Source organism: Bubalus bubalis, chromosome 5 (genome assembly GCF_019923935.1).
Source record: "Bubalus bubalis isolate 160015118507 breed Murrah chromosome 5, NDDB_SH_1, whole genome shotgun sequence".
Taxonomy (NCBI): Eukaryota; Metazoa; Chordata; class Mammalia; order Artiodactyla; family Bovidae; genus Bubalus; species Bubalus bubalis.
This window is the reverse complement of record NC_059161.1, coordinates 11405022-11418562: the sequence shown is the minus strand read 5'-3', so window position 1 is coordinate 11418562 and position 13541 is coordinate 11405022. Positions and strand designations below refer to the sequence as shown.

General features: G+C 46.3%; 1 protein-coding gene across 14 annotated transcripts in view; it reads right to left on the bottom strand.

Moving 5' to 3' along the window:
• PROX1 (prospero homeobox 1) overlaps positions 1–13541 on the bottom strand; it is a 60061-nt gene that overhangs the window by 18074 nt on the left and 28446 nt on the right. For 2 of the 14 annotated variants that reach the window (XR_006551042.2, XR_006551043.2), the window contains exon 5: positions 10195–10881. The exons of 11 other annotated variants lie outside the window; for them this stretch is intronic. Coding sequence is in view for 1 of the 3 variants with exons in the window: in XM_006074275.4 (XP_006074337.1) it covers positions 6403–6408 (6 nt within the window). In the remaining 2 variants the exon portion in view is untranslated. Of the gene's footprint in view, positions 1–5822; positions 6409–10194; positions 10882–13541 lie in introns of those variants that run through there. One more of the 14 variants, XM_006074275.4, reaches the window with a different exon arrangement.

The window sequence follows — 13541 nt, the reverse complement described above, 5'->3', positions numbered from 1 at the left end:
CCCCAGTAACATCTAGGTTGTTTGGGACAAGGACTAGGGTGAAAGGCACAAAAGTCAGGAAAATTCTGCTTTGTAGTCCAGGGAATTCTATGGGTTTCTCCTCCACGATTATCCTTTGTATTCACAAAACTAAGCCAGCTAAGAGTTCGTGAAGGGCTTTGACATTCCTTTTTCAAGAAAGGTAAACAGCTCAGAAAGACAGAAAAGTCAATTTCAGAAGGACACCCATTGGGAGACTTTTGGAAGTCCTCTGGTAAACTACCAAAACCTCACGAGTCTTTAGGTAATGTTTGTGGTGGGAAGACTTAGGATGCTGTTGAGGGAAGCTCAGGACTCTACAGACAGATTCTTTTGTACACTTTCAGGTCACTTAAGCTGATAAATCTCTGGGAATTCCCTGGTGGTCCAGCGGTTAGGACTCCGCCTTCTCACTGCCAAGGACGCAGGTTCAATCCTTGGCCAGGGAACTAAGATCCAGCAAGCCAAGTAGTGCAGCCAAAAAAAAAAAAAAACAAAAAAAAAAAACCACACACATAAATCTTTGAAAAATACACTATATTGAAGGAAATGCAGTGGCCTTGAAACTATAGCCTGCTTCTGCTTCTGATCATCCCTCTGCCTACACCCCTACTCAAACTCCCACACATCTGTTCCCAGTTATTACCTTTTACTTTTCATTTTTAGGACCAGATTTTACTTTCGACTGTTAAGGTAGCCTTAAAAAAAAAACCAGAGGCTTAGTATAATTATCGTAAGAAAGATGGAAAAAACAAATCCAAAAGACCGGTGTGAGGATTTGATACTCTCAACCACAAACTTGGGCTTCCCTGGTGGCTCAGCTGGTAAAGAATCTGCCTGCAATGTGGGAGACCCGGGTTCGATCCCTGGGTTGGGAAGATCCCCTGGAGAAGGGAAAGGCTCCCCACTCCAGTATTCCATGGACTGCATAGTCCATGGGGCCACAAAGAGTTGAATACGACTGAGCAACTTTCACTTCACTCACAACCACAAATTCAGACATACAGAATTCCAGTGGAAAAGACTTTTATGATCAATTTACGATCATCTGGGACACGCTTAAAGGAAAGGGTGATGTTGCTTTTGCAAAAACTACCAACCAAGCCTCAGAGTGAAGGTAGTCATGCCATGTAAAATAATCAACTCTGTCCTGAAAGAGGGAAGATGTTGTATATGCTACAAAAATTAACACATATTACACAGGCTGGCTGTTTGGGTTGAATTGTGGCCTTGCTGGAATGTGTGTGGGGACAGGTATACAGGCTCTCTGTTCATTTGTTCAGGGCCGTATCATCTCCTAAAAACCCACAGGCAGGAGGGCTTCACGGATGACTGTCCTCACTGTTTGGCTGCCCCAGCCAACACAACAAAGTGAGCAGCACATATAATGACAATAAATTGTCTATGAATTTGAAAAATTCATTGCTCTAATCCCAGCAAGGGAGTTGCCATGTCTCCAAGGACACTGTTGAAAGACCTGCAAAGAGGTCCTTGGGAGAACACTAAACTGGGCACCCTGGAGAGTTTTACTGAGATAATGAAGCTGCAGCAGGGCCCCAGGGGTGGAAGTGGCTCCACGTGGACACCATCTGTATTCCCAGGGGCTCCATAGTCACTGCTTAAAGCTTTGCATCATGCACAGGACTTGTGTAGAGAAAACAGAATGTCTTCTATTCTAGAACTGCAGAATTTCAGAGCTAGAACAAAGCTCTGTCTTTAATCTTATCACTTTACAGGTGAACAAAGTGGAGCCCAATGAGGCAGGTGCTGCCAGGGGCAGACCCCCAATCCGGGGTCCCTTGCACCTTAGCCTCTCATCTCATTAGTGCCCTTCTCATCTGGAACCCATGACTCCAGATCCCCAGAGCTCCTGCAGGCTGCTGTCACCTTTATGGCCAACTTTGGGGCAGAAGGAATCCCTTTCTCTTTTCAAAACCAGTTTTGCACTGACTCTCTGTCCCAATTCTAAGGACAATTCCCTGTTTGCTCTTCTGTTTTGTTTGTTTTCCTGTTTAGGGTCGGTAGGAAACGATGCAGTAGCTGGGTTACTGATCGCGGCGGCAAGGTAACTTTTCTTTGGCTTGCTAATGAATGAAAGCAAGTGCTTATACAGCACTTACTTTCTGCTAATATATTCGTGGACATTCATTTAATTCTCACACCAACTCTGTGAGGTAGGCACTATCATTTCCCCTGTTTTATAGATGAGGACACAGGCACAGAGACCGTAAGACACTTGCCAAGGTTTCACTGCTAAAAAGAGTCAGTGCTGCGGTTTGATCCCAGGGACTGGTTCCAGACTCTAGGCTCTTACGTTCCACTATTATGAGTCCAGGACCTCTGACATTGAGGGCTTCCCTGGTGGCTCAGATGGTTAAGGACCCACTTACAATGCAGGACACCCAGGTCCAATCCCTGGGTTGGGAAGATCCCTCAGAGGAGGGTATGGCAGCCCGCTCCAGCATTCTTGCCTGGGAAATCCCACAGACAGAGAAGGCTGGTGGACTACAGTCCATGGGGTCCCAAAGAGACATGACTGAACAACTAACACTTACACTTTCAAAGACATTGAAAAGACTTCCCCAAAGGAATTCCTTTTTAAGATCTCAAGGTGATGCTTTTATAAATAAAAGTACACCTTCTTGTAAGGGAACATTTTGTTTCCTGCTTGAGCATAATATAGAGACCAGAGCTTTCTTGCCTTAGTGGTCATTTTTAGACACTCAGGCTCAAGGCTAAGGCTGTGTCTTCATGATGTCAAACACTCCAGTACTTTACCTATCAAAACACTGAAAACATCAGCACAGCAAGATGGATCTGTGCATTTTCTATGTGCTGGATACGTTCCGTAGACACAGTCAGACTTGCTGGAATACTTACCAACAGTGTCATAAAAAGGTCTCACGGGGTCATTTTAACCAGAAAATGCTACCGAGATGCTACTCAAGAAATCCAACTTCTGAGGATGAACTTTTGGGACAATCAAAAAAGTCCCATTGGAGGTGAGGGATAAAGCCATGATGTGGCTGCCCCCTTCAACTCTCCCTTATTGTCCTGGAATTGTAACTGTACCTCCAAAACATGGTCCTGCCGGAAGAGCATTATAGGAATGATGGAGGCAGCCCACATACTGTATGAGATTAGACTTTTAAAAAGGATTAGTGCTCCTTAATCTGGAGAGATGAAGATTAAGAGGGAGTAATGATCAAAGTCTATAAAATCAGAAAGGAAATGGAGAATATGGCCCCAGTCCTGTTCGTAAATCCCAGGATATTCTAACCAGGGCTACCCCTTTGGAGTTCCAGGGAAATCACTTTAACAGCCATAAAAAGAAGATACAATTTTCACAGCAGGTAATACATTTAGAGAATTATTATCTTGAGGAGTGGTGTACTCTGAGAATGAAGTTAGATTTTATAAAAGGTTTAAATAAACCCAAGGGTGATAAAACCATAATGATCTAATAATGGGAGGTTAAGAATGTTCTGGGGACATCCTGAATCTTTTGAAAATGATGCAATCAATGACAGGTACTCGCCTCTCCTGACATGCTCCCTGCCCAGGGCTGGTGGCCTAATGATCTGCCCACCTCTCTCCTCCCTTTGTGACCTAGCTTTGTTCCTAATATTCAGACCAGGGCTCAGTGACTAGAAAAGCTTGGAAACCTACTAGAAACGGCAACTCATTCCTCGAAGGGGGTTTTCTTTGATTCTTACCAGGGTCTTTGTCCTAGGATTCTGAATAAATTTATGAACTTATTTTTTCCTTTTGGTATACCTTAAAATTAAAATCTAAATTTTACTCAAACATAGAGACATTGGAAACGTCTTATGTTGCAGTGGTGCAGGGATAAAATTGGTTAAACTCTCTACTGAAGAGGCTCCTCATAATACGCTAACACAGATCAATTAATTCACATTTAAGAGAAAATTAAACATCCCGATTATGTAGTACCCATCACAGCCCAAGATATTAAGCTCTAAAATTTACTGCAGTTAATGTAGAAATCAGCACACCTTAACAAAAGCTGTGGCTCCATCCAATGCATAGAGGAAAACTTGAGAGAAATGTTTTAGTTCCTTTCCAAAACAGCCATGCATTCGTCACTTTCAATATCTACTAATAGGTCGTTGTTGGGGGCTGGGAGGGTATGACAGCAGATAGAGGCAGGGGGAGGGGATTTGGGGAGTGGGTAGAGAGGAGATCAAGATTCCATGCAGAGAAAAGGAACCTTTCGGATGACTCGGCAAGGCTTGAAGAATATTTTCTGTACTCACAGTTTAGACTGCTTACTGAAAAACTGGTAAAATGTGGCAATGCACAGAAGGGAATAAAAGAGCCAAGGAGAGGGAAGGGTTGGGGAGAGGTGGGGCTAGAGGAGAAAGGTATCCATCTCGAAGCCATATCTAATAATGCTTCATTCTAACCCTAAGGAACACCATAAGCTGGGAGCAATCCCTGGGTATCTTTTCAAAGGGCAAGTTTGAAAACGTCAGTCCTCACCCTGGGGGCGCTATTCGGAGTCACATGGATTCATTTGGGGAAGGGCAGACCAGGAAGGTGGGAAGGGGTGGGGTCAGGTTCAAGGGTGCAGAGTCACCGTGTTTCACGTGGTACACTTTTGAAGGCTCTGGGCAAGCATGCCGGGACATCTGGAGTTCAGAAGTCGAGGAAAAGGGGGGAAGAACCAGGAAGATGAATACTCGATCATCAGCGACACAAAAGAACGGAGCAAAAAGAAGCCTGGATTTGGGCACTGGCGTCTGGCAAGGAGGCCGCCAGCAGGGCTAATGAAGCATTTGTGGCGCAGGACGATTGCCAACGCAACAAAGAAGATGTGCTTGGGCTCTGCAGATGTGCCAGGGCCCCCAGAGCAAAATAATGACATAATCACCATGAGTGTCACAGACCAGACTGTACACAAGGTGACAGGGGAGGGGGGGCTGTAATACACACACGAGGAGGACCCGCTGGGGCCCACTGCGGCTGCGCCCTGAGGCCCGGGATGCGGGCACGACTGCGTGCCCACCTCTCTCCAGCGGAGTCTCACTTCCTAAAGTGAGGCTTGTCCCCATCACCCATCACCGGTGGCTTTTTTTTTTTTCTTCCAGTCCTAGCTACTCCTGATGAAGCCACAGAAATCAGAAAAGCTTAGGGGAGGTTTGGACTGGCTGGAAAAGGCTTGGAAAAAGAGAGAAATGGAAGAAACAGAAGGGAGAGAGTTTTGAGTCAGACTCCCTCTGATGCTGCTAAGCTCTGTGCTCTAACTTCCATGACCCTAGCCACCAAGCCTGAGGGATAAACATGAGCACGGGGTGTTGTCAAGGTTTCCTGCTGCAAAGAAAATTCAAGACATATTTTGGGGAGCCTGGGAGTGAGGACCACACAGTAGCAATAAAGAGTCCAGCTCAAAGAGCCCCACAACGACATGAAGGCAGGAGGGGGCTGCCCCTGCCCGTTTTAAACAAGGTCGCCCAGCCGGCCTCGTCACCTGGCCTGGCTCCTGCTCCACAAGGTGGGTGTGTTAGTACAGCTGTCTGGCTTTTAAGTGACTTTTGTCAGTTTGAAAGTGAAAGTCTGTTTGAGGAGCTGAAAGAACAATAGCCCAGAGGCCGGAAGAAGGGCTGGCAACACAAAGGACCTAGACTACGCTACTGTCCCTTTTCATGGCTTCTACTGAAAGATTCATAAGAATAACTTTAATTTTTTATGAACCCCCCTCCCCCGTTTTTGGTATGACTATATTAGTTGTGTCAACTTCCTGATCCAGGGTTCTCTCTAAAAAGCAAAGGGTCTGTTGTGAAAGCGTCTTCAAACAGCGGTGGGGACAGAATTGCTTCTGGGCATCCTGCAGGTCCCTTTCTCCAGAAGACACAGCTCTGAGGGACACAGAGATGCTCTTTCAATACGGGTCCCTTCCACCTCGAGGTCCCCACGAACACTCCTGCCCCGTGATCTTAAACCTCTCTAATGTGCTGGTTCAACTGCTCCTAGGAAGAAGGATTCTATTTGTTTTCTTGGCTTCCCTCTGTTTCACAGGAACAGTAGTATAATAATCACTCATGGCTCTCTTTTCCCTTTACTTTTCAAATAGCTGTCTCCACGGCGTGTCTTTATTTGGCGTCTCAGCTGAAAGGGCAGGGGTGGGTGGGTGGGGGGAGGGGCGATGCGGAACAGCTTTTATTTGTTTTATGTCATGTTACCAAATAATTGGCTGGAGGCAATCGCTGAAGGTGAAACAATATTTTAAAACTGGGATAATCTACTTTCAAGAACCAAAGTCCGACGCTTCATCAAAAAGTGTGTTTGCCCAAACACTTATTCTGGCAAATGTACACCGAAGCAGTTAAGAGAAGTGAGTGAATGGTCATTCCATCTTCTGCCCTATGGCTGAAAAAGAACCAAACAATTACAGTGCAGTCAAATCCTGGGGGCAGGGTTAGGGTGGAGTGAGGAAAATTTGATTGAAAATGTTATCTGCTACGTGAAAAGGGATCACCAACTTCTGAACAAGCTTGGGGTTCACTAAATGAGTCTGTTTAACCTCGGCGAAACAAACAGGCTGCTTTTCAAAAGGCGGTTAGAACCTCTACAGACATTTAATCCAGGATGGGCGGAACACAGTGATACTAACCCCCTGAAAGCTCCAACCACCACCAGCGGCACTCAGCGGAGAACCGGCTCCCTTTCTCCTATTGATAACCCTTTGTGGGGTGCAGAGAAAGAGGCGAGGCAAGGAGAACTGAATGTCAGACAATGGCCATCATGCCACACAGTCTCTGAACTTTCCTCATCTCTGAAGGACAATTAATTATGAAGGCCTTAGGGGTAGGTCGAAGCAAGGGAAAAGCCCACTGCCATCCCAGCACCGCGGCTGTCCCCTCTGTGTTTGCTAAATGGCTTTGCCTGTTGGGGTACAGCCACCAATAGATAGATCACTGGGTAGGGTGGGGGCGTGGGGGGAGGTGGGGGAGGAAAGCAAAAGATTTTTTTGTGTGTGCGCCTGCCCTTGTATAATTCTATTCTCACTGTGAACTCATCCATACACAAAACACAAGGACAATTTTTTTTTTTTTTAAAGAGAGAAAAGCCACAGGGTAGGTTGCAGCAGAAACGGCCTCTCAGTGGTGTGTTAAAAAGGATGGTCTTTTTCACCAAATCATTTCACAGAGGCAAAACAGACAAACACAAAGAGTTGAGACTTTTTCTCCGACATTAAATGGAGTAACTGATAAGGTCAGACATATGATACCTAAAGACATGAATCTGTGAACTCTTGAAGTCAAAGGGCCTCTCTGTGCCGAGGAACAATCTTTCAAAGGAAATAGATCATAGAACTCCACTGAATCCGCTTTAAACTTTATGAAGCAGGAGGAGAAAAAGCTCTAAGTAGGGAAGCTTGACAGAAGAGCCTTGAACTATTTTCTGAAGGAAAGATGAGACCCTCCCTAGGCTGCCACAAAACATCTTTTTTTTTTTCTAAAGGCTCCTCTGAACTTCGATATGTGCCAAGACACTGCCATTGAAAGCCGTATAATTATGTGCTATAGCCACTGTAGAAAATGCTTTGTTCCCCCCAACAAAGGACAATAAGCAAAGTAAAGCGACATTACACTGTATCTTTTTCTTTAAGAATGTTGAGAAAGGTCATGGAATGCTATAACTAATAAAGCTGTTGAGTAAGGAGGTTTGAACGTTGATCTTACTGTGCTTGAATGTAACCCGATGACAAAAAAGACACAGGGCGCTAAAAATGCAACGACATGACCAAATAGATGATAAACCGATGGGCCCGCTTCATTATACCGATCAACACCTTGAATCCCAAAAGGATGGAGGTGCAGAAATGAAGCTTGGGGTCCACACGTCGCCCTGCGCCCTCCCCCGCCCCGCCGCCCCCCACCCCCACCCAGTCTGGTGTCCTTTACTGCTCCCTCCTTCAAATTTCAGGCAATCATCCCGTACAAGGAGCGTGTTCCCAGACAGCCATGTGCGAACAGATATTTAGAGAACATTCATTTAGTCTCTTAAAAGATCAATTTGGCTTGTCAGTGGGGGCACTGGCAGGGAAAGAAACGGTAAAGGTTTCTTTTCCCTCCTCGCCACCCACCAAGAGCGCGTTGTGCGATCATTTAAATGGCGCCTCAGCTTCGAGGCCAAAAGACTGCAAGAGGAGTAAAAGGGTTTCCCTCCTGTGCCAGTTTTCCAAATGATCACTCATATTTAAGTATCTATTTGGAGCAGAGGGAAGCGCTTCCTAAATCCACCTGTCCCCATTTTTCTTTAAAGAGATGACAGGGCGAATGAAAGACTTCCAAATATATTAAATCTTCTTAAACACGCACGGTGTGGCAGGCGGGAGTGGGTTGGGAGTGGGGGTGGGCCTGGTGGAGAGAGTAGATGCAGTGTGTGTGTGTAAGCGTCAAGTGTTTGGGGGGGCGGTGTGTTTTGGTGGCGGGGAAGGATGTGAGGAGTCCTGCCTTTCCATTTTCTTCTTAAGGAGAGAAGACACAGAGAGAGGCCTGCAGAAGGACCCTTCCTCCTTGTCATGTGACACCTAGAAAAAAAAAGTCAAACCGCACACTGCAGGATGGAGCGTCCGCTGCGTGAGTTATGCGTATCTTAGGAAATGACATTGACAAGCCTGCTAATCAATGGATCAAGGTCTCTTTGCTATTTGCTCCTAAGCCTTCCATCCAAAGCCCTGGGTCTTAATCGAGGGCAAGGGTAGTTAGTCCCTCTTCCTCGAAGCTTGCACCCAGCCCGCAGTTAACTGGCTACTCACTGACAGCCCAGGGGGACGCCTGGCTGATCACGGCGGGGAAGGGCTAGCTTCCAGGACTGGAGAAGGAGAAGGCCGCTCAGGGCGGCCTGGAAACTGACAGTGAGCCTTGCCTTCGTTCCGGCCACAGTTGTGAGGGAACCAGAAAAGCAATCCAATCGGATGTGTGCACCCCTATGGTCAGAAGGCTCCGCCTGGATGAAGGTGCCCACCACATTCTCTTCCCAACCTACACCCAGGCCATGCCAGACCCCCCATCTCTGGGTTGATCAGCCTTTCTCGGAGGCCAGCCTGCCACAGTCAATCCAGAGTGGATGTCTTCTGGGTCTCCTTAAGCAGTGCGTTTAACCTCCATGACTTACACGGATCGGTTGCCTTAGTTGAGTTCTTTGCAGAAACGTGTAAACGCACCTTGGAAGCTGACAGGGAGTACCACCTCCATTCCCCGCCAGAGTTGTGAGGGAAACAGAAGTAATAAAACTGCACTCCTATGCTTCTAAAGTCAGGAGCGTCAGTGTGATTTAAAAACTGGGAAGGAATCCCAAATCTCCTTTCCCTCCCCATAAAAACCAATTTTGGAAGCTCTTCAAAGTGAAGTGAGAATGAAGCATGGAAATACATACCATAACACCTGGAAAGACAAATTTATTGTTGCCAGTCTCATTTAACGTGAGACGCGGGAGTGCAAAGCGGCCTGTCACGGACATGCCTCTCCGCGCACCTTTGCAGACTGGCGTTGGGAGGGAGGTGCCCGACTCCTGTCCTGTAGCCAACTTTCTTCTCTTGAGCACAAGCTAAAAGCGTGGTTCACCCTTCCCTGCCCCCTACAGGGTCTTCTTCCACTTCCCCTGGGTCTTCTCAAGCTCTCACCACCCCAAGTCTGAAGGCCGTGCCAAGAATCTTGGCAATTGTGTAAACTGATACAAAAGGCAGAACAGCCTCTCCTGTCACTTAGGAGGTCCTGACTCACACAGGCCAGGAAATGCAAGGATCCCAAAGAGGAGGGAGATGCAAGCCACTCCTTCTGCACTAGTGATAAACCTTCCCCATCTGCTTAATTTTCCCATAGGCCAGGGGTCAGCAGCCTCTCCAGCCTTGAGAGCCATCAGCGGCGGGGGCTGGAGGGGGTGGGGCTTCGCAGTGACAGAGGCACCACCAGCAAGCTTATGACAGAGGCAGAGATGGAGCAGGAAGCTGAAAAAAGACAAGCGTAGGAGGACAGCAAGAAGGAAGGAGAAAGTGGTAGTGAGAGACAGAAGCATCAGCCTTACCCCTGCTTTCTTTCCCTGGCTCCTCTATTCCCACTTACTTAGAGCGACTTTAAAAATAGTATAAAGCTGTAGGCAAGCTGAAGTTTTCCTTGTGTTAATATCCATATCATTATTAGTACTCACATTAAATAAGTTAATATTGGTAGAACACTTAGAAGAGTGTCCATGATAAACAGGGGGCTTCCCCGGAGGCTCAGTGGTAAAGAATCCGGTGCAATGAAGGAGACCCAGGAGGCGAGGGTTCGATCCCTGGGCTGGGAAGGTGCCCTGGAGGAAGGCATGGCAACCCACTCCAGTATTCTTGCCTGGAGAATCCCATGGACAGAGGAGCCTGGCGGGCTACAGTCCACAGGGTCACACACAGTTGGACGCGACTGAAGCGAGTTAGCACGCGCACACGCACAATAAACAGAATAAACAGTCAATACATGCTAGCTATTTCATCATTGCTACAAGCCACTGATTAACTGATTGAGAAATTTAAAACTGCAATCAAGAAAGATGTTTCACTACTTGGCCAGCTAATACTCAGTTGGTTTAATATATTCCTTTGAATCGACTGGCTCTTCATGTAGACGTAACTTCGGTCTCTCTACCAGGCCCCATCTCTGTTTAAAAATGTAAGGAGAAACCAGGTGTGCCGTTCTCTGCTTCACCATCTTCTTCACTTGCTCATTTCAGACTACAGATGTATCTGACTTGATTTTCGGGGGAGACACTTAGATGGGAAAGTCAAGCAGTGAGGACAATAGCCGCTGAGGTATCGGCTTGAGGTGCTGGGTCCACCTCTGCTCACAGCCTCCGCCCACACTGGGAAAGGGACAACAATAAGACAGTGGCTTTTTAAGCATCTCACTTAAGCGCTGACCTCCACGCACCAAGGCACAGAACAGAAGGATTATCTCATCTGAAGCTTTTCTGAATCCGTGCCCCAAACTTCCTAAACTAAAAACTAAAGAGAGGCTGAATTAAAAACCATTTTGTGAACATAAGTGGTGGTGAGGCTGTGTATGTGCGTACATATGCGTGAGTGAAGGGGGCAGCGCAGAAGCCACCTCCTGCCTTGTGTTTAGCGCATTTCCGGAAGGAATCTAGTTTTTTACCAAAGGAGGAATAAGGCCCAGAATAGTCCAATAACTTGTCTGAAGTCACATGAGAAGTGACAAAACTGTTCCCTGGGCCCCATACTCTTTGCGCTGAAGCAGTCTTAAAATAGACACTGCAGATAAAGGAGAGGTGGCCTGGCTGGAAGTGGATATGATTCACAAAGAGAGGAATATCAGATGTTAATCATATTAAAGGAGGATTTAGATGATGCTAAATGGAGCAGCTTGCTGGGTACCTCTTGATGTCAGCCATCCTCTGTTTGTGCTGTTTTGGCCCTTACGCTGAGGAGGGGATTAAAACCAACCAGGTAAGGTTTAAATGACCCTAAAAAATCCTAATGGGTACTGTCAGGATTTGTTCTCTCAAGTTTGTTACTCAGCAAAAATGCACAAACCATCCCATGAATCTCAGGCAATTCTTTTATAAAGCTTGATGCATGCCGCCAAATGAGTATTTATCATAATAAACTGTAATTAGTTCACCAGCATACCATTGAATTCTCTTAGCTCAAAGTTGACAGCAATAGACTTATCAGAAAGGGGGTGCAGAGCAGTGAAGCTTTTAATAAGATTTCTGTAAAACATTTAGCCATTGTCATCATGTAGGGGACACGGGTTCAATCCCTGGTCAGGGAACTAAGATCCCACATGCCATGCAGAGTGGCAAAAAAAAAAAAAAAAAAAAATTGCTTAGCCATCATCATATGCCTCAGCTTTAGGAGAAACCTGCTAGGGTGTTCTGTATATATAGTAAAGCAGTGCTCTGTTATGAGACTTTAAAATAGTGAGGCAGTAAATACAAAAGGGCTTCCCTGGTGGCTCAGATAATAAAGAATCTGCCTGCAACACAAGAGACCTGAGTTTGATCCCTGAATTGGGAAGATCCTCTGGAGGAGGGCAAGGCAATCCACTCCAGTATTCTTGCCTGGAGAATCCCATGGACAGAGGAGCCTGGTGGGCTAAAGTCCATGGGGTCGCAAAGAGTCTGGAGAATCCCCATGGAAAGAGGAGCCTGGTGGGCTACAGTCCATGCGGTCACAAAGAATCAGACACAACTGAGCAACTAAGCATAGCATAAGTACAAGAAGGATCCTCAATGCTAATATGTTCAGCCAAGGAAAAACTATGCTTATAACCCATTTGACAAGAAAAATACACTGGTCTTGGATATCAAAGAGAAACGGGTGGCTTACAATATAAATACTCTAACTTTCAAGGAAAAACCATGACTTTCCCACTGCTAAGCTTCCACAGTCAGTTCTTTCTAAGCTGCCCAAACAGATCAGCTAAAATCACTGGGATTCAGGCCTCTTCAGAGGAGTGGATGTGAGGCTGGGCAACGAGGGTCAGTTCGTTATTGACAAGGCCAGACCAAGGTGCCCCTCTCTCCTTCAGCGTTGAGAACTTGGTAGGCACTGGGGGTTACCTATCTGTGTAAGGAAAGAAGAATACTAACATAAGGTCCCCACACAAGCAGATGTGGGAGAAAAGTTCTCCTCCTCAATGACGCTAGAAAAGGCCCAACTTGGTAAAGTCACAGCCTGTCCACTCTTCATCATCAGAGGTTCAGCCTGCAGAACCCTTGCCACATTCCCACCTCCACCCATTGTTGCCCCAGCCAGTAAGGCTCAGCAAAATGCCTTTGTGGGTACTGGGAGATTCGCTAGTGTTGTCTCATGGAGAGTCATCACGTTGCAATGAAAAATGCTTGCTGAGGCATCACATCAGCCAGTAAAGAAATGCCTTACTCATAGCCACACATCTCTTATTTTTGCAAAGATACTGCTTTCTGGGAATCATCACTACTGTTTCATAGGTACCTAGAATATGCAGGATGTAGACATACAGAAGTGTGTATAAGACCTTATGAACAGAGAGCAGTATGCTTCTGAAGCTACACGTATGCAAAATGAACACGTAAGGGTGTCCTCCCAAAAGGACAACAGCAGAAACAGACAAGCAAAGATGTTGACGGAGCTCTTATAACAGGTACTTAAATTCTTATAACATGTATAAATTCTCACACCATTTCTTCCAGAAAGGAAATGAATGCTGACGAAAGTTAGAAACCATGGACTCACTCCCCAATCAATCCTTCTGGATTTCTTAAGAAGCAATTTTGGAAGCTACCACTGAACAGAGAGCATCATATGTCAGCTATATACACGTGCCAGAACCTAAATGCGCAAAATGCCTCCTGGGGTAGAGACCTCTTTTCTGGAAAGGGAATCACTCTGTGTGTGTTCCTTGCTGCCATTTTCTTTGGATTTTCCACTTCCGTCTTATGTGGGCACACGTGTCTCCCATGCCAGCAGCAGAGGTTGGGGACGGGAAAGGAAGAGGAAGTGGATGAGCTCCAAGGAC